Source organism: Amphiura filiformis, chromosome 6 (assembly GCF_039555335.1).
Source record: "Amphiura filiformis chromosome 6, Afil_fr2py, whole genome shotgun sequence".
NCBI classification, from domain to species: domain Eukaryota; kingdom Metazoa; phylum Echinodermata; class Ophiuroidea; order Amphilepidida; family Amphiuridae; genus Amphiura; species Amphiura filiformis.
In genome coordinates, this window is record NC_092633.1 from 71,447,362 (window position 1) to 71,472,298 (window position 24,937).

At 35.5% G+C, this 24,937-nt stretch overlaps 1 protein-coding gene across 1 annotated transcript in view; it reads left to right on the top strand.

Annotated features, from left to right (window-relative positions):
• The window catches only part of LOC140155972 (trafficking protein particle complex subunit 11-like), a 43,245-nt gene that overhangs the window by 8,494 nt on the left and 9,814 nt on the right, over positions 1 to 24,937 (top strand). Inside the window, exons 6-22 of the mRNA XM_072179013.1 lie at positions 836 to 909; positions 1,798 to 1,894; positions 3,180 to 3,313; positions 3,703 to 3,844; positions 4,849 to 5,019; positions 7,636 to 7,714; positions 8,493 to 8,547; positions 9,196 to 9,276; positions 9,682 to 9,746; positions 11,422 to 11,483; positions 11,958 to 12,166; positions 12,907 to 13,135; positions 14,010 to 14,191; positions 15,509 to 15,634; positions 17,270 to 17,319; positions 18,358 to 18,452; positions 19,074 to 19,265. Coding sequence (XP_072035114.1) covers positions 836 to 909; positions 1,798 to 1,894; positions 3,180 to 3,313; positions 3,703 to 3,844; positions 4,849 to 5,019; positions 7,636 to 7,714; positions 8,493 to 8,547; positions 9,196 to 9,276; positions 9,682 to 9,746; positions 11,422 to 11,483; positions 11,958 to 12,166; positions 12,907 to 13,135; positions 14,010 to 14,191; positions 15,509 to 15,634; positions 17,270 to 17,319; positions 18,358 to 18,452; positions 19,074 to 19,265 — 2,043 coding nt within the window. The remainder of the gene's footprint in view (positions 1 to 835; positions 910 to 1,797; positions 1,895 to 3,179; positions 3,314 to 3,702; positions 3,845 to 4,848; positions 5,020 to 7,635; positions 7,715 to 8,492; positions 8,548 to 9,195; positions 9,277 to 9,681; positions 9,747 to 11,421; positions 11,484 to 11,957; positions 12,167 to 12,906; positions 13,136 to 14,009; positions 14,192 to 15,508; positions 15,635 to 17,269; positions 17,320 to 18,357; positions 18,453 to 19,073; positions 19,266 to 24,937) is intronic.

Consider the following 24,937-nt stretch of genomic DNA (forward strand, 5'->3'; position numbering starts at 1 on the left):
CGTAAATATTGGAGATCAAAGCTTTTATTTTCTTTCACATGTTTTCATTTTTCTGCGTACATGAAAACCCCTGAACTGGTATGCAAAAATGAATATATGCGCTCAAACTTCAAAATATGCGCAGGTTAGCGCGACCCCTGTTTTTGTATATATGATGCGATCAAGCAAAATCAGTCGGATTATTCATGGTTAATTTTTTTTTTAATTGAAAATAAATTACGAAAAAATTACAGTTTGTTATTTTTAATATGCAAACCATTAACCAATATTTACCTCTTCATGTAGCACATATTTTAATTATAAATGCATGGAAAACCAATGCATCTATAATATGTGATACATGAAGAGGTAAACACCAGTAAATGGTTTACATATTAGGATAACAAACTAATTTTTTTTCAACTTTTTTTCAAATTACCTGTGAATGATCTTAGCACTTCAGAATAGGTCCAGTGGTTCTCTAAAGTTGCCAAAAACTTCCAATTTTTTTTGGTCAAAATTAGAAAAAAAAATTTAATTAAAAATAAAATTTAGTTTTTTTCCAACCTTGAATAACAAGTAATTTAGGGTCTATAACTTCTTCTTTTTATTTTGCTTCTCGCTTCATTCTAATTAGACACCGACCTTAGTTCCAAAGGTTGGCAAGTATGCGCCGTTACGGGTGAGCGTGTGCTTTGCGCGCCCCGGGTTGCGCGCACCCTGTACAGATTTTTATTTTTACAATGTTAGCAGGTATGCGGGTTGTAATATAAATAATTAACCCACTGAATCACTCTGGATACAAACAAATACCACTAAACCCTGGTATTTTTTTCTTTTGTTTTCCACCCTATAGCTGCTGTTTGTAAGACATGCCTTCAAGATTGCATTCTTCAATGAGCTCAAACAAGACACACACTTAGCTCTCAAGTAAGTCAACCATTCATTATGTTTTTGATATTTTGAAAATATGATGCAATTTAATTAATTGACACTGGTGCTACTGCATGGTCACTGAGTTTAGCCACTGATAAAAATGTCATTGATACAATATAAAGACTAGGAAAGTATGAAATGCACTCACTTAATATGCCACTTGATTTACATTATAACAAGAGTTGGACAGGTTATGGTTATACAATTCACGTATTCAAAGTGCTAAATGGACTATCACCGATCTATCTCACTGACTACATCGCTACCTACATTCCACCTGGGAAAGGCCTTCGCTCTGAGCTTGATATTACTCGCCTTGTCATCCCCAGGAGTCATAGAAAAATTGGTGATGGTTCATTTAGTGTGTCTGGTCCAACCCTCTGGAACCAGTTACCGACTACCCTTCGCACTACTCTCACAGTTGAATCTTTTAAAAAGGGTCTTAAAACATATATTTTCTAATGTATTTTGCTGTTGTTATTTTTTTGTAAAGCGCAATGTTCATATTTTTGGTATTGCGCTATATCAAGCACCGTTGTTATGTTATTTTATGTTCCAATGTGCAACAAAAGGGCAGTGTATGGAAACGTGTCTGACATGATTTAATGTATGTAGTGTATTATTGACAGGCTTCAAAACAAGCTTACATATCTGAAGGCACAAAAGGAAAGTTGAAATCAATCTGATGAAGGGTATATATGAAAAAAACACCAATATTTGACAATATATAAGTTGAGAGAATAAAATAATATTAACTTTACGGTCCTGGATCAATTTATGAGCGGCATTGGCCCCAGGCCTGTCACATTTCGAGGCCTGTATGTAAGCTTATGGTTACTGTTTGTGTGTGTTTTACTATTTAATTTCCTGAATCTATTTCAGACAATACAAAATGGCCTATTCCCACATCACAGAACTGAGAGCTCACGACACCAATATGTTGGAACTGAAGACTATAGCTGGTTTTATTAACTACAAGGTAAAGATAATGTCATGCAATGATTGTAATTGTAGGGTGACTACAGCCAAGAGTGGACTGTACCATATATGACCTAATTAGCATTACATCCCACCCCCATAATTTAGGACCACTGCGACCTTTCTAATTTGCATAGAGCGTCCCGATTTCAATGCACCCTTAGCATGGAAAGGGTATATTTGGTTTTATTATTTGTCAAGATGATTATAACCATTTCTGCATTTCTTGTGGCTTATTTGGTTGGAAATATATAAGTGTAAGTAATAACATGTAATTAATACTGTCAAAGGAGTTGTCCAAAACATTTTAATATTTTAATGTAGCATTTGGTTTGTCATAATACTGTATTTACAAAAAATACTATCATAGTAAGCATTATAGCTAAAATAATAGTTTCTCGATCATGAGAGCTCAATAGGCACGCAATGACAATTGCATCGGCGTACAACGCCTACCACACACTCTGCATTTCCTGTGCGTGCACAATCATCGATCGCGCTATCGTGTCACTTGCGACATTATGCAGTGCACGCAGTACATTCATACTCTCATGAACGAGAAATTATTATTTTAGCTATAGTTTTGCTGACATTTGTATTTCCTCAATCTGAAAAGCGACTAAAGAAAATACACCAATTAGGCTATATTAAAAAAACCTTTGTCTCAAAGCTCTTCAGCTTCTGAAAACCTAATGCGGAATCTGATTTGTTTTTAAATTTATTTATTTATGATTTTTTTTAATTAAGAATTTTGAAATGCTTGTCAAGGTGACCATTATGCAATATGATACTGTGATATGCATATATATAGTGTGCTGTATGACTGTTTAAAGAAGTACAGAAATGTACACAATACAGCCCATAACTTTAGGGCTGCAGTCTTGAACGTGTTGAAATAAAAAACAACTTTGAGCTTTATTTTTCATGTTTTGTTGAAAAAATTTTTTTTTAAGGGAAATAAAAAAAATACACATGATTTTACTAACGTGCGTGGGAGCTTTGAGACAAAGGATTTTTTTAATATAGCCTAACGTGCGTGGGAGCTTTGAGACAAAGGATTTTTTTAATATAGCCTTAGCAGTCATTAGTATACCCGGTGTCAAATCGCTGCCAGTTGATCTCAAAGCAACTTAATCCTAAGTTTCTCTGTGATTTTTGCGTTTCTCAATAAGACTGCCAGTATGATACAAGCATTAGAGTGCAATATTAAAGAGTCTAAGCCATCAACCTTCTGCCGTAGCTCTATAATAATGATATATATATTTGCTTACCATTATTCCAAACAGATTTGTCGCCTGTGTTTCTACCACAACACTCCTCTTGATGCCATCAGTCAATTCCGTAAACATGTGGATCTATTCAAGAGTAAGATTGGCTGTGCAGAACTTGCCTTTGAACACTCAGCTTGGATGTCCAAACAGTAAGTTATACTCCACCTGTTTAATATTGAATCATTGCAAAATAGTTTATGCCTTAGTTGGAGTTAGGACGAAGTTACAATTTAAAAGAGCATCACAACATCAAAATAGAAAAATTGACTATTATGTGCATACTTTATGTGATTATGGTGATTTGCTTCAAAGTGGTAAATTTAATGTGCCAAAAAGGGACATACTTAACCATTTATAACTCAATGAGTTATGAAAGCTTGTTTAATGGCTGATTAAAGGTGTATGTAGTTTAAGAAAGCCCAGACCACACAAAATGCTGAAATATTGACAAGTTGTATATTTTGCAGTTGTTTGTAACCTTTTGTACTAAAAATATTGCCTCATGTACTAATAATAAGTCTATGGTATCACTTCTCAGGTTCAGCATATTTGGTGATCTTTTTGATGATGCCATAAAGCTTGGATTAACAGCTATACAAACCCAGCATCCTGGTTTCTATTATCAACAAGCAGCTAACCATGCTATAGCTAGGAAGCAACTATGTAGGGGACTTTGCCATGTAAGTTATAGGCATTTGATATGAGTGTTCACTGTCAGAGGCGTAACCAGGACCACTGATCCAGGGGGAATTCCAAAATGTGCAATTTTCATGTTAAAACATGCAAAATTTAGAATAATTGTGGCCTAAAATAGGTCTAACGAAAGGTACACATTACAACCTTTGGTTAACTTTTGCCTGGTATTGCAAGCCGAGTGACAACTCCCCCCTCCAGTCAGTATGCCTCTGTTCACTGTTTATATACATAAAAGATAAAAGCATCTGACACTCGAAAAGTGAAATCTACAAAATGTGTAGGGGTAAGCGTGCATGGGTTACCACTATCAAAAGAGGACCAATGCATGTTCTCACATCTGCAACCAAGGACAAATGTCCAACAGTGGACAGTCAATATTATGGTTTCATGTGCAATAAACTAGAAACACCATAAAATGCAATTAGAAAATTAGTGTTAAAATACTTTTGCATCTTTCATTGCCCATTGGGAGGTATCAGACAGGTCCATTGATGGTGCAGAGTATTGTATTTCATTTGCATTGAAAAAAATATACACTCAAAAAAGGTGGGAAAAACAGCATACAACCAATAAATGCTGTCCACACTTGCCTAGTCCTATACATTTTCTGCAATTTGCATTGGAATTATGGAGGGGTGTGTATAACTTGTGTACATTAGTATCGTCTAATGTGCACTTGTTCCCAATGTCTTTCTTGCAACAGCACTCACACAAGTAGTAAACTAAATATTCATTTCAAAGTTTGTCCACCATAGGTATAGGATGTGCCCACTTGCTATTTCCTAGGTGTATGCTGGGAAGGCCATGGTTTTGCAGATCAGACCATGTTTTTAGCTTAGAATTTTACATGTACACAAATGTGGAATGTGGGGGTGAGTTTGCATGTAGGCATTTATATATTTGTGTGCATTTGTTCTTATAATGCATAATTGCAAAATATTTGATAACATTTAATATTCTTGAAATTCATACTGTATTTTTTCCTAAGGCTGCTACCTCTATGCCTGCATCTGATCCTCTTGAAGAAAAGGATGATCTGGAGTTCTACGGACAGCGTCCATGGCGACAAGGTCATCAGAGCATTGACCCACCTGACCCACAGATGGAGAAAGAAGGCATACTCGCATTGCAGTTTCTTGAATCCCAAGTGGATCATTCGGTGAGAAAATTTCCTTTTTCATTCCCATTCCAAAAAGAAGTACCACTGGAGCAGATTTAGAATAATGGACACCACTCCAACCACAATCCTAATCCTAATCCCTTCAGGGCTGGTTCATACTTCACTCTAATTACATTACGTTGTGGTAAATCAACTGTAAAATTCTGTCAATTCCGCTGTAATTACTGAAAATTACTGCAAGTAAGTTACAGCAGGTTGCATTAAAAATATTGTCAAATTAATGCACTGAACCTCAATGTAACAGCTGCAACACCAGCAAAATTTTATTTCAACTTTGCTTCTATTGCAGTGCCCACTATGCATAGAAACTGCCAGTTTTTGAAGCACAACGCTACCAAAGAAATTAACATCATCAGTCTAGAAATAGTTAAAGATAAATGCGCCGTTTGTTGCTATGCAGTAAAACGCATCACTGCACTGTGCTGATACAATACTGCAACACATTGAAATGAATCATGTACAAATTTTAACATGCGGAAACAAACTGCAGTGGCAAATTTTGCATATGCACTGCAAATGCATTTAAGTATTAACATTTCTTAACCATTCTCTGAACCCTAATCATACTCCTAACCCTAACACTTTACCCTAACATTTAACCTCATCCTAATCTTAGGGTGCAGAAAGTCTTGCTGAAGTACATAGCACCATACAAAAACCAAAATTCAGTTTTTAAATCCAACTGTTATTAAATATGCATTCAATGCTCTTAACAACAACAAAAATGTGTTGGATAAACAGTTTCAGGTAAGCTTCAAATTTGATCAAATTGTTTGAACTTAAGTATTTGTTACAATCAAAATCCATAACTTTACAATAGTGCCCTATTCTCAAGGATATCATCAAGAAGAGTTGTGAAAGAAGGGTGTTTTAATCTCAAATCTACTCTAATAATAATAGGTATATCACCTTAAAAATAAGCGCAGCAGAAAAACGTTATTTAATGTTTTTACATGAATGAGCTTTATTAAAGCATCAAAAATCAAAAAACGGAATTGAAATCGGTCAATGCATTGTGATGTAGTGTCAATTTTAAGATGCTCGTAAATGGAATTAAAACCTGCCACAAATGGCTATAATGACAAAATTGGCACATTTCGAGATTTTGAAGGTTTATTTGGACGCTTGCTTGAAAAAGCAGTGTTAATTTAAGTACCACAGGTTAAATGCCTATCTTTCCTAACTTCGTCAAAGAAAACAAAATTTAAAAATCTATCATTGAATAATTGTAATAAATTAACCAAATATACTATTTTAGCAAATTCAGCCAATCTGCAGACAAATTAAAGGTGAAAAAATGACTAAGTTCAGCTAATTAATATGCAAAATTGATGCCAATAGAAAACCGTACATGATATCAGGGTGCGGTTTTTTTGCACACATATGTATACAGAGTTATTTCAATTGATAACAAAAAATACACAAAAAGTAATTTATTATGCAAATTAGCTAATTACAGGTAATTATGTATTCATGATATTTTTATGTAAATTAGGCATGAGTAATTTTGTGTTTTTTCAATATTTAATGGAAGTCTATTCATTCACCATAAATATGTCAAGTATGAACCTGTTATGATGTTGAATAAAGAAACTGCAGTTAATTATTTTAATATAATACAAAAAATGCAAAGTTTGCCATTTTGACGATGTCTGGAATAGAATTTTCATTTTTTTCTGTAAACATGGTATGTGTCACCATTGCTCAAAGCCAAATCCGAAAAGTAAAAATCACAATTCATTTGCAATGAGACTTTAAATGAACATTTTGTTATCTGGATTAACATGGGATGACAAATAGTAAACGGAAAAGCCATCCCCACTGTACCGCGTATACAAAAATACTATGGCCTTGGACACACACAATGGCTTAGAGCTATTGAGGTTTGGAAAATTACTCCCTAAAAATATCTTTGATATAATGTTTTGTTTCAACTAGTTTTCTCGAAGTGTTTTATTCGTTTTCGACGGAAATAATTTACATGCTAAGAAAGATTAGTATTTCAGCTAAATGGTGGTAGCTCCCTTTATTTCAATAGGCCTATATTTACTGATTTATGAGCGATCTTCAAAAATCCATAAAAACAGACAGTAGCTCTTAAACAAAACAATTTTTAATTTTGAGGGACGCGATGGTAGCCTCGGAAAGGCTTCACACACCATATATTAAAAATTCAAACAATTTGGATAAATGAAGCATACTGAGGAAATTCATTTATCGACATGGATGTTTTCTAAAATTGGCCAACTTAGAACCGCGCGCTTTTCAATTCACTGTTATGCTTGCATGCACAGTGTAGCAGAATTATTGTGCAGCCACTGTGACATACCTAATAATAAACATTTGATTGAATTAACAAGGTGACCTGACAATGGGAGACAGGAATAATGTATGTGAGGATCTCAAATAAAGGATGCCTACACAAAAGAAGAAGAATTGGATGGAAAGGAGACTGGCATATAATAAATTAAAAGAGAAAACAAATCAAAACCGTTGGGAATCGAACTATCACACTCAAGATTTCTGTGTCCCATGGAACTACAGCGGATTGCTTGTGAATTTTTACTAGTCATAATCATTCTCTCTTTTTTACAGTGGATTATAATACCGCTATTAAGTAGTGCTGTGGCTCAGTTTAAGAAGTACAAGTCAGCTCGGATGAAACGACACCTGAGTAAGTGATAGTGGTTTTAAGGTTTTCTTTGTGAACAACAAAGTAGAATATGGGACCCAATTTATTGTACTGTAGGTAAACTATCCTATAAATGGTTTTCAAGAGAGGGGTGCATAAAGTTTGTTCGGCCTATATAAGGTAGAAAAAATAAGACTCACAACACGGTTGATATAGAATGGCGTGCACACAGTTGGGCACAGTGCTTATGCTAGTTGTGCGTTGCGTAATATGTGACTGACACACACATGTTACGCGAGCATGAATTGGGACTTAATTGATGCGCGTAGTAACAAAAAACAAATACTTTTCGCCTTATATAAGCCGAACAAACTTAAAGTGTTGCTGTGAATTATCAGTAGATTGCAAAGAGGTTAGCTTTGTATCCTTTGTAAGGGTGTTGAAGTATCCTTTACACCCAAATTATGTGTCCTAGTCAGTAAATACGTTTAAATAATCACTACAGTGTATACAGTTCTACTCCCTAGACACATTCAAGTGTAAAGGATACTACATTACCTTTATTTCTTAAATAACATCCATGCTCTTATGACAGTCAGAAACACTGATGCCACTCAATGCCTTCTTACACAATTGGACTAGGAGCAGCATTTTTGAATGAAAATCTTTGGATTTCAGAAGATGTTGTGTCTTGTAAACTATACCACCATAACCAGTTACACACTATTACACCTGCAATTCATATTGTATATTGCTCTAGTATGTAAGAGATGTCACCTGTCTTTGAAATTATGATGTTATGAATTTTTTTCTTTTTCAGTGGTACAGATGGGTGAAGAGTATTATCATGCAAAAGATTACAGCAAAGCTCTCACGTGAGTATTCTATGAGGGTCAAAATGCCACGTGCCTGTCAGGGTAGTGCTTTTAGAATATTACAGGCCCAGCATCTAAAGTACACACCATTTGTGTGCGGGCATGTGTAGAAATGTGTATAATTAGTCACAAACTCAGAGTACAGCATATAAAGTCAATTGTCAAGCTTTCACTGATGAATGCAGGTCATTGAACCAAGTTGGCAGGAATAAGGCTGGATGAGATTGGAATGCAAGATAACACTGTCAGTAGTAAGAACAGACAGAAATATTCTATGAGGCAAGTTTGGAATAACTGCCATCAACTTAAGGAATTATAAGGGTTATGTTTAAGGCTAGAGTTAGGGATAGGATTGAAAGCTTAAAGGGTTAAGATTGTGTTTGGGCTAGAGTTAGGGATAGGATTGAAAGCTTAGGGTTAAGATTGTGTTTGGGGTGAAAACCACTAGTTGATCCCTGAGTCACAATATTGCAATTCATACAGATTTTGAATAGCTTGTAAAATAGCCACCACGGATGGACATCTTTATAGGTGTACATGTAGGTGGTGAATTATGACAACTTGGAAAATTCATGTGGCATAAAAACTAATACATGTACCATTATTTCTTTCATGGACCTACTTTTAATAATTTGTTTATAATTTCAGATTGTTGGGTAGAGTTACATGGGATTATCGGTTGGAACGCTGGTGGCCGCTTCTCACATCTATACTAGTCACATCACTCAGGTAAGTTACCTAGACAATTACAGAATAAATGTATTGTTTAAACTTTGCCATGTGACTATCGTCTCATATAACGTGGGTGATGCAGCTGGATTGTAAAGCTTAATTCACATTATTGACACCACCAATTACACACAGACCACATACTTCAAAATTGCAATTTGCTGGGTGCATTTTGAGACAGTCTGTGATTTCCCATGCACAAGGGACTTGCAAACCTGGAGGAGGAAATCTCCCTTATTTTATTTGATGGTTTGGTCAGATGATAAATACATATTTTTGATCTGATATAACTGGTCTATCTGTTCAAGATAGTGACATGTGTACTCAATTTATATTTAGATAATATATAGTTATAACTTGTATTTGATTAATTGTGTTTCCATTTGTTACTTATTTGTATTACAGGTGTGCCTACTTAGTAGCAAGTGTGGAGGAGTATGTCAGTATATGCCTGGAACTGTTAGGAAGATGTATCCTTATATTGCAGCACTTTATGCATCAACAAGCTCGTTTACATTCCCTATCTGTCCTTACATCTGCTATATCCCTTTATCTCTTACTTTCATTTTCTCTCCCCTCTTTCTTCCTGTCAATCTGCTGTTTGTATGTCTGTCTTTCTCTCAGTCCCTCATTTCAAATATTTAGTTTTGGTTTCTCTTTTGTTCAGAAACCAAAAATCAAGGGATTAAAAAGTAGAGCTGATCTGGTCTGCAATCATAACACTATTATGCTGGGAGAACACAGTATAGGGTATATAACCAGAAGTATACAATAGCCTATTGTGCTAACATAATTATTATCATGATTGATATCGAAATCTATCCCATGGACGACAGTTGATGCTCTCTGTCGAAGGTAGGTGGCATATATTTACACTCACGAGTTCTAGGCCTTGAAATCATATACATGCGCGTATGGAGCGGGGTGGGGGATTTGTTTGTTTGTATGAAACATAAACGATGCATGGAGATGATTTGATTATTAATTAGTTTATTATCTCCGGAAGCACAACCCATACCTCTTTAAGAGGGGCTCCCCTCCTATATAACCACCTCTTCCCTAAATTACCCCTTTCCCCTCCTCCTCCCCTACATTCGATATATTCATCTCGAGGTCTTCTCCCCCTTCTCTTTCACTTCCAATGCTCTCTCTCATCTGTTTCTCTCTCTCCCGGCCCATATCCCGGGCCCCCTTGCCCTCCAACCACCCCCCCCACACACACACACACCACAATCTCTTCTCCCCTCTATCTTCTACTTTTTGCAGTAAAAATTGCTTCAGTAAAAGTCATTAAGTTATTAGAGGTCATAAACCAAAAATCATCGATTCTGGTACATGGGATCAAGGACATGAATCGATTTTGTTTATAGCACCTATACAATTTAATAGTGGCCCCTTTTGTAATGTCGAATGCAAATATTTCGATGGTCTATATTTTTTCACAGGTGAATTAGCCTAGGCTTATTCGGTTTTGTAAACCACGTCTTTCAATGTAGATTACCATGCTCGATTTCTCTCCTTGTGAATATTGCACTGCGAAATTTAAACATTTCTTTTGTATACATAGAGTAGGTAACTTCAAATCAAATAATTGTACGATTCACACCACTTATAAGAAACTGAAACCAAAACCAAAACTGACTGACACAAATGTTCGGTTTTAAACAAAAGGTAGAAACATTGAGTTCGATATCTTGTGATTCAAGTGGTTAGGCAGGACAATAGGAAACCGCGTGACCAAAACCAAAACCAAAACTAAAACTAAATATTTGAAATGAGGCAATGTCTTTGCCTTTCTGTTGTAATCTCTGTCTGGTTCACTCTCAGAAAAGTGAAAACTTATAACAGCTTTTTTGTCCTCACTTCTTGCTGTCTATCTTCCCTCTGTCCCTCCATTGCTATCTGTCTGTGTGTCAATCTCATCTTCTATTCATTTATTCTTCCAATCCTCTTACCTCGGTCTGATTGTGAGAGGATGCATTAATGACTGGGGACCTTAGGGATATTTGGATTCTTGAAGATAAAGGATATTAAGGCATCATAATATTTCTAACTGGTATACATGGGACAAACTTGTATTATGAATTTTGATTCTAACAACAAATACACCATGAGCATTCTTTACCTTAATCAATTTAACCTCAGATTCACAAAGTTCACCCGATGAGAAAACACGAGTACAAATGAATCTTATCAGAGTCATGTCGGTAAGTGTTATATATAAAATATTGAATTTGGGGCATCACATACACCATCCCCAATCCCCACCCTTCGGGAATTGAGCTTAAATAAAGCTTCTATGAATTGAAATATCATAATCTTTTTACTGGAATCGGGAATAGCTAATGGCATAGACAGGAGAGTAGCTAGATTGACTTTGGTTATCACAAAAAGGACAAATCTAAAGTTTGTTCACTTTACAATAGGTGAAAAAATAAGACTCTTAACATCAGTGTATCGATATAGAATGGCATGGACGCAGTTGGGAACAGCACTTATGCTAGTTGCGCATTGCGTAATGCATGATTGGTGCAGGCTTATGTGAATTTACGTGAGCGTATGTTGGGACTTCATTGACGTGTGCAGTAACAAAAACCAAATAATATTGGCCAATCATAAGCCAAAAAACTTTAGGTGTGAAATCTCAGTGGTATAATATGATAATATTCTTCTGTTTTCAGAATAACTCTCCAGAACCAGAGCCAGGTTGTTCTCCAGATGTCATTGACTCAGCTAAACAGCTATGGAAAGCCAAGATGAGTGAGCAGGAAGCTAGCAAGACATTCCGTGTTGAGATGAGAAATCTTGTCCCTTTTGTAGAGTGCAAAGCAAGATTTAGCCAGTCTATGTTCACAGCAGATTCACTGGTCACAGTTGAAGTGTATATCAGGTACGACATTTGTACTGTTTAGCTTTATGAGCACATACCGAAGTATTGAAAATTAAACTCTAAAGGAATCAATTATGCAATATTAGACATAAATAATGCGATCAAGCAAAATCAGACTACAAATTAAGTCCAGTTTTTCATTACATTAGTTTTAGTTTGTTTTTAATGAGATTTAATGTTATGTGGTAAACTGTTCCACAGATAAGGTCCTGCTGAAGCAAATGAGCATACATCAGCGATTTATTATTTGAGAGTAACTTGTGAGATTGTTGGTAAGGCACAAGAAGTTCAGTTCAGTAAGGTGCGAAGGTGCAGTTCCAGAAGTAGAACAATAGACAAAAAGACATATGTTTGATATAATTCTATACTTGATAAGAGAGCAACTGAAGCTCCATCAATATTGGAGAGATGTGATCATGACTTTTAGTCTGCATTTTACATGCAGCAATATTTTGAAGTCTTTTGAGGCGATTTAAGTATATCTTGCTGAGAATACACTCAGAACTTAACTGATCGCTGCTATTGAACAATACTTGTAGATACAGCATAATTTGAAATGTTGTCATTGCGCGACACACTGATTGCATAGAAGGAGCATCATAAAAACATATTTATCATTAGATTTAGTACAGAATTGCTTTCGTGTGCTAAGATCTCAAATACCCCTAATTTGCCTCCAATGTTATAGAGGGTGGTATAGGAAATTCAAATTCTATTTCCATGTTTTCATCCCTCTCCAGGTCATCATGCCAGTTTCCAATCCGTTTTTCCAAGCTTGCCATCCATCTTAGCAACCAAGCATACAACACTCACTGTGTCATTACTGGTGGACAGCCATTGGTTAGCCCTGATGGCGCTACTATAGCAGAGGGTGACACAGAAGGCGACTTGTATCTCATGCCGGGTCAAATTAAACTTCATACATTCCAGTTTGTGGTGTTGCCAGAGGATGTTTCGAGTAAGATAGAGGTAAGTACTTACCTATACAAAATGCATGGTGTTTTTCGCCAAAAAATTGCCTTGTTTTTTGGCATTTGTACATGGGCGCTTAATGGCATGAATACGGTAGTAGTAATTCATCATAGTTTTACTTTGAAGTTCTTGAGTTAATCAAGTCAACTACTATATTATACATGAAGCTCACAGTCAAGATGAATGAATGAATGAATGTATTCAGATAGAGTAGTGTGTTAACCCTGTTAACCCCTGACTGTCCCATTTCATCTTGGTGTTTGCATATTCACAATCTAAGCACACAGAAAATCTACGTCATTAGGGATAGTGGTTTTCCTATGACATTAGGGGTAGTGGTTCTCGAGGAAGTGACCTGATTCTCTCGTTTTGAGACTACAATGCTTGTCAAAAGTGTTGGGACACTTTCAATCAGGTAATGTAAATCCCCCCACCCATTCCCCAGAACAATTGAATCTTATAATGTTGCTCATGTGTGCCTAGCAGTACCCAACATTAATTGGTGGGGAAGTTAGGGAGGGGTTTAGGTTTGACACCGAAAAAGCATCATTTAGCATGTTAAAAATAATGGAAGTAGGCCATAACACAGTATCATTTTTCCCATAGGTGTCCCAATAAGATGAGGATTGTAGGTGGAAGGCACTTAGGGCTATTCCAGTTAAAATCTATACACCCAGTATGGAAGACATGACCCTAATCTTCCACACATATGAATTTCAAATGGGGTTACCTGAATGGGTGGCTCCATTTGAAATCTACACCCCCTGTGTGAGAGATTAAGGCCATGTCTTCCTTAGGGTGTATGGATTTCAACTGTAATAGCTCATTTGAACTTTTTTAAATTATTCACTTTGATTTTATCCATGGTCAGATCACATCTGTTGCGTTGTACCTGGGAGATGAAGCTACACGTTGTGCAATGCTCTGGTGGCAAGGTGGTGGAAGTGATGCAGCCTCTCATACAAATGTCCTGGAGCCATCAACACAAAGGAGAGGACCGCCATTGGAAGGGGAGATTGTGTGGGAGACTATCAAGATTGGTGCCATGACTAGGTAAGTGTATACTGTCCAACCAGGACAAAAGGTTGCAATTGATGTAGTCATTATTTTGAGATAAAATGGACAAAAGCTGTGGTTTGTCTGCTTGGACTTGTTCATGCACATCAGTTTTAGAGGGGTTAGATTTAGTGTTAGGGTTTGAAATTGGGAAGTGTCAGATTATGTTAGGTAGATACTAACTGCCTTGAAGTCATCTAACATTTCAACTCGATTGTACCATTTTGTCATGGTATAAAAGCTATTACTTCTTGTGGAAATCAGTTGTACCGGCTTGTTGATGCAAATTGGAAACACCTGACACACATGTTAATGTAGGCGGAGTTAATTGGCTGTCAACACAAGCAAGACACAAGCATGAAGTATATAATAGCATCAATGTGTAAGAGTGCTAAAAATATTAATTTTAAGGGTTGCAACAGGTTCGCTGTCGAGAGTTGGGAGTTATTCATAAAATAAGAGTACTTCTTGCTGGCTGGCCCATGTCAGATAATCCATAAAAGCAGATTACCTTTTGCCTACTGAAAAATAAGCAGGTATGAATGAAAAGAGGTGGTTAAAATAAGAGTCCCCCTCTCCTTCTGGAGAATTTTAAAACAAATGTGCACATTTTTGAAGTACATGCATGCTTTATACACTGTTTCTCTAAGGAGTTCAACATTTCTTTGTTACTGTTACACTGGTTCTGAGTGGCTAATTGAAATACATCATAAAACATGAGCACTGATCAAGACACATGGTATTGTATGACATGACCTGTATCTTTGTATGTGATGAACATGGACAGGGGCCACATGTCAACAAGTGTTTATGACAGGTGGTCCAATCACTCAAGATTAAGCAATGTCAAAAACTTAGAACAGAGAGCGTTGCGGGGAGTGTTGAGGTGCGATAAACTACAGCCTCCAGCATACTTTCCTGCCGCTTGCCGCTGCGGCAAGCAGCAGGGCGTTTCAACCAATGACAAGCCTTTATTGTGTCCGTTTGTCTGCAATGCGCGTGTGTGAGCGGCAAGCGGCAGGGTAAGTATGAAACCAGCATAATCGCCGCTCAAACAGTATGTATCTTGCCAACATGTGCATATAACAAACAAAATATACTGCCAATGTTGTAGATGGCAAATCAAATCTTGGGAATTTGCAACGGGCCACAGTTCATTCTCTCAGTGGGTCACCTGTGATATCCCGATATTTACCACATTGCACTCTGTTCTGAATTATTTTCTCAATTATTATGAAAAGTGATAAAAATGTCTGAAATGTTCTTGTTTGTAATGCTATTGCTATCAACTTGTTGTTGTTTATGTTCATTCAGCATCCAGTCACGCCCTGCCAAAGTAAACATTGATTTAGATCACCAGGCACCGTGTTTGGTCAATGAAATCTATCCAATCAAAATCACTATTACTAACAACGAGGAGGGCGCCATCATACAACCAAGGTCAGTATTAAAGCTATTGCCTTGAGAATATCCATTTTATGTTATTATGATACAAATTATGTCACACATGTCATTAAAATGTTTATTGATTTTATCTATAATATTAGTGCAGTGCCATTTAAAGACGGGTGACCTGGCATTTTCTACCTCAGATGGAGGCATATGACAAGACAATCGTATTTCAAGTTTTTTGTTCATACATTGTACCATATAAAAATCTTGATGGGTTTAAGTGGGGGGGATAAAGCTGCCAATTTGGTCACCTACCTTTTCTTGGCATTACACAATTTACTTGTCACTTCATTATGAACCATATCTTGATGTATCTTTTAAATGTGACGTGGTATATCGAAAGGAGACACTTTTGGGCAGGATTGTAAATGGAGAAATAGCAAAAAATGGGGGTGATTTTTTCACAATTAGCGTTTGTTGCAAATTTGTGATATTAATAATGTTTAAAATATTTTCTGATATTATCAGACTGGAATATAACTGGCATCTTGTATTTTTTCAGACATTGTCAATAATATTTTTAAAAGCTGATATCTCAATTTCCAATTTTATAATACCATAACTTACTAACTCAATATCTTCGCTTAGGAATGTCCAATTTCATTGGGGAAATCTCTATATTTAAGGCCAGAGTAATGGGAGAGAATCATTATTTCTGAATTGTATGTCCAAAGTATATAAAACTATACATTTTTGGAAAGGAAATGAGTCAAGGAATCCCATGGTGACGTCAGATTTGTTCAAAAATCTTGAGTTTTTGACAATTTTTTTGTGACAACTTAGAAAAAAATCTGTTCAGAGTAAAAATAATTCAGTTAGCTTTTCATGAAGAAGACACATGAACTTAGGGAAGGTTTTTTTATTTTTTTTAAATTCGTCTCTTTAAAAAAATATTTGAAAAAAACAAATTTCAAAATAATTAAAAAATCTAAGAGGCATTTTGACTGCAAATTTTTGTTTTGTTTACACCACATTTGCTGGCGTTAACAACATACCGAATGCGCCTTGACTGCGTTGGACATACGCGCAGAGATGCGCCGCATCACACGACGCGAATCACATGCGTAATCACAATATTTCGCATTCGCGCATTTCTGACTCATAATTTCCCGCCAATTTACTAAGCTGTCTTGAGCCATGTGACTTTTTAGAGTTAAAAGATTGAAATAAATCAAGCAAAAATACGAGTAAATATTAGCGAGTTGTATTTTATCAGTTTCAACTGAAAGAATACATGTTAGTGTTGATAAAAATCAAGAAATCTCAAATTCGGGCATGGGCGAATGTGTCTTCCATTACTCTGGCCTTAAGATATGTAAAACACTCAAAATTGATAACCTTCCCAAAAGTGCCTCTTTGATATACTACGTCACAAATGAAGAGTATATTTTAAATGTTGGTAAGGTTTTATGTCTATTGCACACAAATAAATAACATAGGGCTTTCAATGCAACTGCATCACTGCATATTTGTCAACATGTGAGATGGCAGGAGTTTGGATAGCTGTCAAGTGACAGGTATAGACATGTGACACATGTCTTCCACGTAATATGGAAGGATGATTTTTAATACAGATTCTCTCTACACCTTCACATTTTATTTATCATTATTTTTTAATTACAGTCTGAGTTTAGGACTACAGGAAGGCTCTGATCCTAATTTGGATTTAACAAGTGAGTACAATATGTTGAAGTTCTACAAAACACTTGTATGTGTGATACCAGAAGATAATAAATAAGGAGTATTGTAATACCGTAAAACCTCGTCTATAAGCATATAGAATGCTTCTGATGAAAGCTAAATTAATCCAGGTGCCATTATGGAGTTTGAGCAAATAAATGACACATCCGAGCATATACGAACAAGTATTATTGTAAGACCAATCTTTTGTATTGACATATTTACGCTAGTTTCGTGTGAACTTAGCTTTCATCTACAACACTATATATGCTTGTAGACGGGGTTTTACGGTAGTTTAAAAACCAATCAAACTAATTTTTTTTACATTGCCATAGTAAAAATGTATGTAATTTTATATAGCTGTCCCCTCTCTTTCCTCTCTCTGTGTCTAAACCTCTCCTTTGCTCTTCTTTGTATGTGTCTGCTTCTGTCTGTCTGTCTGTCTGTCTCTCCCTCCCTCTCTCTGTGTTTTTCATGCTGTCTGTGCCAGGGGCGTAGCCAGCTTTCTTGGGGGTGGGGGGCAAATAAAAATGTTGATGAAAAAGACAAACAAATTTTGAGGTTGCATCAAATTGACCCTCTATATTATCGGTGGGATGCATATACTGTTTTTTGTAGAGCAATTGTTCATGTAAAGTACAAGTTAAAAACAAGCAATGTAAAGTCAAAAACGGCTTTATTGGAACATGCAAAAGTTTTTTATTTTACACTATTTCTGACAATGATTGGAATGAAAAAGGCTTGATTGGGACAATGTGTGTGCAAAGATTTTGCATTCTACTCTATTTTGGCCCATGATCGGGGTGAATTTTGGTGGAAAACAGACTCCTTTCCCATTTTCTATACCTTTCCCTTCCCGCTTTTCTCTTTCATTTTTCACTGCCCCCTGCCCTCCACTGTCTACGCTACTGCTATGTGCATCTTATATATCATTGTTTTTATGATCAAGATAAATGTTAATGTTGCTGATTTTTTGAAGATACACATTTATCTTACATTCATGTAATTATTTAATTGTTTTTCAATCACAGCTCAAGTCAGTTTAGAATCAAATAAATTTGACCAAGTCAGCCTACCATCAAGAATTAAAGGAATTACACTGGGTACCACAAAAGCTGCAACTTCAGTAAGTGTGTTTATTTACATATCCATTATAATGTATTTAACTTGCTGTGTGTTGTCTATCAGGCCACAGACGACTCCACATCATCATGAGGAATTACTTCAAAGTAATTGATAAGAAGAAAGATGTAGCAGAGTTTGCAACTCTGGTTTAGTTGAAGATGAGTTTCATTTTATACTCATATCATATGTAAGCTTTTTGTTATTGAGCGACAGTGACTGTTCTACAATATTTTCACCAACACCCAAGAATTTTTAATTGGCATATTTTAAATAATCTGGAAAATTTTCTGTTACTTGCCTGAAAGAAAAGGGATAAATATTTGAGTGAGTTTTAATAAATTATTTCCTTTTATTATAAATGTGTTTTTGGGTTGAAGGCCTGTGTATACTGTAAATAAATCCTCTCTTGATGAACAAAATTAAGATATTGAAATTGATAATATTACATAGATTTCTGCCAACCATTTCAGTTCATAGCCCCTTTGTCATCTTCAGGTTGAGAAACCAAGTATGTGCTGTACTTGGCTTGGTGGTCGCAACTGCTTATGGTCTAGCATTATTCCAATATTACATAGAATTTTTGGCAACTGTTAAAAGTTTATAATCCCTTTGTCATCTTCAGGTTGAGAAAACTATGTATGTGCGCTGTACACAGCTTGGCAGTCGTAACTTGAGTGTGAAGATATCATACAACGTTGAAGTGAAGGTTGGCCCACAGACCATCCCTGTCACATGCACCTGCCATCAAGATGTCCAAGTTCAACTGCAAGCTGTCATGCCATTTGATGTGTCCATTAAACTGGCATCACTAAAGGTAAGCAATCAAAATGCTGTACTTAGTTGACATAAGTTTAGAACATTGAAATGGATGGAAATGTTATGATGTTAATGTTCGTTTTAGTATCCCCTTTCACTCTTGCCATAAGCTAGAGTAATACTGCATTTTGTTAGTATTGTTGTCATCTAAAGCTGAATATATTCTTGATCAGTCTGTGCCAAAAAATATTTATTGAAATTATTTTGATATCAAAGTCGATGATTGGTTATTGTGACGTCACAAGAATTTAAACCAATCACATTCAGGGATATAAACCGGTCGTGATTTCCCCGTGTCATTCATACGCTAGCACGGTACCTCAACATACCGGAACAACTTGCTTTTAACTTTATAATTTCATTGCAGATATGCTATAAAAAGTGATGAAAAGTGAATGACAATTATTGAAAAGGTTATTCTTGATTTTTTCCAATTTGTTGGTTAATAATGGGTGCCGTGGAGGAAAAAAACAGTAAGACACATATGCAGGAATTATTTGAATGCATTGATTCTTGTTGTCTTATATGCGATGGAATAGAGTAAGACATTAGATTCACCATTGTGTGTGTTTTAAATTTTTAAATTTTTAAAATTCTCAATTTGTTTGTCTTGTACTCAATATTAAACGTGAATAAATGTAATGAAGTAGTTTATAAGTATGTTTTCATCTAAAATCTAAAAAGTGAAATGTCAAGAATGCAGCTGCATTTATATTCCATACCACATCAATATTTTATTACAGGAACTTTTTCTACAACTTGTGTTTACATGTATGTCTATGGTAGGGATAATCATTGAATTTTGATGTAGGATATTTCAAATTTCTTGCCATTATAGGGGATGTACTGTGTAAATACAAAGCGTGGTCCTGATTGGCTCAGGATTGAACCACATTATGGCACATTATTTTCCCTGAACACATGTCACATCTTGTGACCTCATCATGATTTGTTACACACAGTGAATGTGTAGGTAAATGCTTATATGTGACGTGTCATGTCAAAAAGAGACACTTTTGGGCAGGATCGTAAATGGAGAAATAGCCAAAAATCTGCCAAGGGGTGATTTTTCCACAATTTGGCTTTGTTGCGAATTTGTGATGTTATTCTCAAGATTGTCAATAATATTTTTAAAGGCTGATATCTCAATTTCCAATTTTATAATACCATAAAAAACTTACAAATTCAATATCTTCGCTTTGAAATGTCAGATTTCATTGTGGAAAACGGCCTTGTGGAGCAAAATATCTCTATATTTAAGATATGTAAAAACCTCAAAATTGATAACCTGCCCAAAAGACACGTCACATATACAACAATTGTAGGCCTGCATAATGACTTTCCTCCCATTTTGGGATGGGATATTGGTCAATGAATTACCTTGACTTGCTATACAAAAAATTTATCATAAAGATCTGTTGATGCATTTAAAAAAGTGAAGAAATTTAGTATTGCTACAGCTCAACTGATCATACTTTTCCTACATTCGACCTTGCATGATTTTTGAGTTGACACAGTCATGAAAATAACTATAGATACTTGACGGACCATTAGTAGCCCAGTTCTGAACCTTTTCATTGATCATTCATAACAATAGGTATCTGATGGATCAGTGAAGATAAGAAGGATTATAATATATCCGTAACCTTGATATTATAGTACATCTCGAGGAAAAAGTGCAATGGACATGTTTTCATTTTATGTTTCAAATATCCCGCCCATGAAAATTGAGTATTTAACCCAAAATGGAAAATGGAACAATTTATTGGAAATCTGTTTTAACAGATTTTTTTGACATCTTTTTCTGCACTGTATTATACCTAAATTAAGAAATTTGATAAATAATCAAAGAAAATATAGGTCATCAAAAAATGTTGATTTTTACACAAAAAAAAAAAAAAAAGGAAAAATAAGCAAAAATATCAAAATCTGTTTTAACAGCTTCATTCATCAAGTCATAACAAACGGCCTACATGCTTAATTTCTAATAAAATATTGAAATTGTGAAAAATATAGGTATTTATTGATTTTCATGTTTTTTCTTGCAAATATGCTAATAATATGCAAATTATGAAATTGCAAAATAAAGTTTCTACATAGCATACATCTTTCAAGTGTGATGTTCAAAATGACAGACATCAAAAAGAGATTCGATGAAATGTAAAGGTGTAGTAACAAATTTGGCATGGACTGTCTGGTTAGGCAAAGTACGGTAAGTTGAGCTGTATATGATAAATCTTGTAACAAGAATTAACAACACAAACATTCTCCTTTAAGTAGGCGGGTCACACACAAATTTAAACATGCTTAAATAATGTTGAAAATAAGTTTTCCGGAAAGTTCTTGTAAAAAAAAATGAGAATGGCATCTGAATCTTCAAAATCTGTTGAACTGTTGTCACGCAATGGTCAATTTTAGATCTCCGATATTGGTTATTTTTCATGCGAAATTGAGCTAAAAGCGCTTTTTTGAATAAATTCCAGATTGACAGGCTTACTTTTCAAAATTAAAAGAACAAAAAAATAAAATTTGGGTGTTTATGTAATATAACCAGCTCATATTTCATGAAAATAAATGAGAGAAGGCAAATTGAATCCTTCAAATCACACTTTTGTGCTAAATTTGACTATCGTTTAAAAAAAGAAATCAAAATTATTTGATATCAGAAGGACATTTCTCATATTTCAGAATGCAATTTGGTGTATCTGATGTGCTTTCAGGCCCACAAAAAATACTGTGCAAAGGTTGGTGACCAACCCCTTAATGATCAGATTGGACATATACAGTCAAAGTTGTTTTTTATGTTGGGAGCCCTCTATTGTTAGCAATGTGGTCATAGCTCTCTATACAGAATCTGCCTATTGAGGGTGCTGTAATCTGAGACTATTATAATGGTCTCACGCTGTAATGATATAATTGAAGGTCAATTTCTATTAAATGCTAGATTTTGATATTTCTAGAATTTTCACAGCATGCATTATAAGACCGTAAAAACATAACCAAATAGTACTGTATTCCATTCTCATTAAATTATATGCCCTCTCTCTTTCATGTCAACACCAAGAAATATTTTGCTTCAATTCGGATTTCATGAATTATTCTTTCATTATATCAGCATCTTAATTGATATTTTCATTTGTGCTTCTTGATTTATATGCACACAATAAAGTATGCATAGCTTTACCCTGGTTTAATCAAACCTAACAGGGCTTGTTCAAAACTCTATCATGTGTAAGAGATTGAATATAATAGTATTTGACTACAATATCGCTGGAAATTATCATTTTCAACTCGACTGGGTCATTTGGCTCAATGAAATGCGAGTTTTTCAGGCATTAAAGTTCTGAATTACATTTTAATTGTTACATACCTACAAAGTGGAAATTATCCTTTTAGAATATGTCACTGATGTGTGAATACAGTAAGTGTTGTATATTAACCCAAGACGACAAATTTTGATGATAAATTGTCCAATCTGATGCCCCATAAGGCAACAAAAAATCCAGGGTTTTTTTTTCAGCTTTAAAAACAGCTGTTTTTTATTCAAAGTGGATTCATTTTGACATAAATTTTAGACAAAAATTAAGACAATTTCAAAATTGCAAAAATGTTGAGATATTTTTTCAGATTTTCAACCTTTTGATAATTTTTGGGTCATTTCCACTGCTTTCAGAAAGAAATTCAATAAAACATCCCAACTGACTTATTTTGATTGATTTTTTTTCTTGAAGCAGTTTCATTATAGGATCTCAGTCAGAAAAATTATATAGATGGCATCCACAATGCACTGCTGTCAGTCCACAGATTGGTTGAACCAACACTAATAGGATCCAAGCATAGAGCTGTATATACAGCTGTATAGATCCAAGTCAAGGAATATAATTATATAGACATCATCCCACAATGCATTGCTGTCAGTCCATCAGATTGGTTGCACCCACACTAATAGGATCCAAGCATAGAGCTGTATATACAGCTGTATAGATCCAAGTCAAGGAATATAATTATATAGACATCATCCCACAATGCATTGCTGTCAGTCCATCAGATTGGTTGCACCCACACTAATAGGATCCAAGCATGGAGCTGTATATACAGCTGTATAGATTCAAGTCAAGGAATATAATTATATAGACATCCTCCCACAATGCATTGCTGTCAGTCCACAGATTGGTTGAGCCAACACTAATAGGATCCAAGCATGGAGCTGTATATACAGCTGTATAGATTCAAGTCAAGGAATATAATTATATAGACATCCTCCCACAATGCATTGCTGTCAGTCCATCAGATTGGTTGCACCCACACTAATAGGATCCCAGTCAGGGAAAAATGGGGTGACTTTTCGATTATTTGACTTGTGATTTGCTCTTTTACCTCATTGATGAACAGGTTACAGCTTTACTTGGCACCTTTGTGTATAAGTGCTATACATTGGTTAGTCTTAAGATCTGTAGTGACGTAGGTGTGTATTTTGCTTGTCGCGGAATCAAACTGCACACATAATATTTATCGTGCAGAACGTACTGCATTGTTTGTAATTAACGCCCCTCTCTAATAAATGCCCCTCCCCATTTTTTCAATGAAAAATGGACAAAAATGCAAACATTTCCATGCAATATCGTGTGAGTAAGCTTAAAACATGCATCGGTCGTGTCAGTGATGATAGTAAAATTGCATAGACAAAACCTATTATGACTCAGTTCATTGCCTAATTATGGTAGAATTTCACTAAGTAAATCATATTCTTGCTTAATATGCACTTACAGATGTAATTCATAGTATTTGTAGGCCTACTGCAATAATATATTCGTTACGAGGCACCATCTTGGATTTCAATCCAGAACAAACGAAAGTATTGGTATAGGTGCAAATTCCTCCTTTCTACAGGAGCACCATCGGGAATTTAAACCCGATTTTGGCGTTTTTCTCACTGACAATTCACTTCTAATAAACGCCCCCCTTTTGGAAAAATGAAATGCCCGGGGGCGTTTATTACAAACAATACGGTATATGCAGATGTACATGGTCAGCACGGTTGCAGCGCAAATGCAAAAAGACATTAGGGCTCATATTGAAATTCCCTTACACAGGAAGGTGTGCGCAATCCTGCAGCTTTTTTGTGTTAGCCTTCTTTTGTTAAAATCCTGTGTGATTATAACACTGCAATTAGCCACTTAAATTAGGAGCGCGCTTTCCTGGGTTGTGCGATGAGCCAATTAGTTCAACAATCAATAAAATTGCCAGTCTTTGATAAACTTTTATTATAATCCTTGTCACCAGACCACTTCAAAAGGCAGGGTGTATCACTGATGCATATAATCCATCCGTTTTATGACCGAGCTTTCCTGAGGTGCACGCTTAGCGAGGGGAATCCTGCCTTCTTTCTGTGTGAAAGCGTGGTAGGGTATTTCAATATGAGCCCTTAATGTTGAGGTGAACCAAAGAATAATTTCTTGATCATATCACCAAAGAATGGTAATAGTTTCTATTCAAGTCAGCTAAATTGAAGATATTGTATTAGGTATATAATGTTATACTACACTTCATGCCTGCGAACAAACAACTCGGGCCAAATATATATAGCAATGTTTGGCATTTATCATAGGAAAACCATGTTCAAAATCTACTAATAAACGTGAGAAAGATGAACATATGCATTTATTTGAT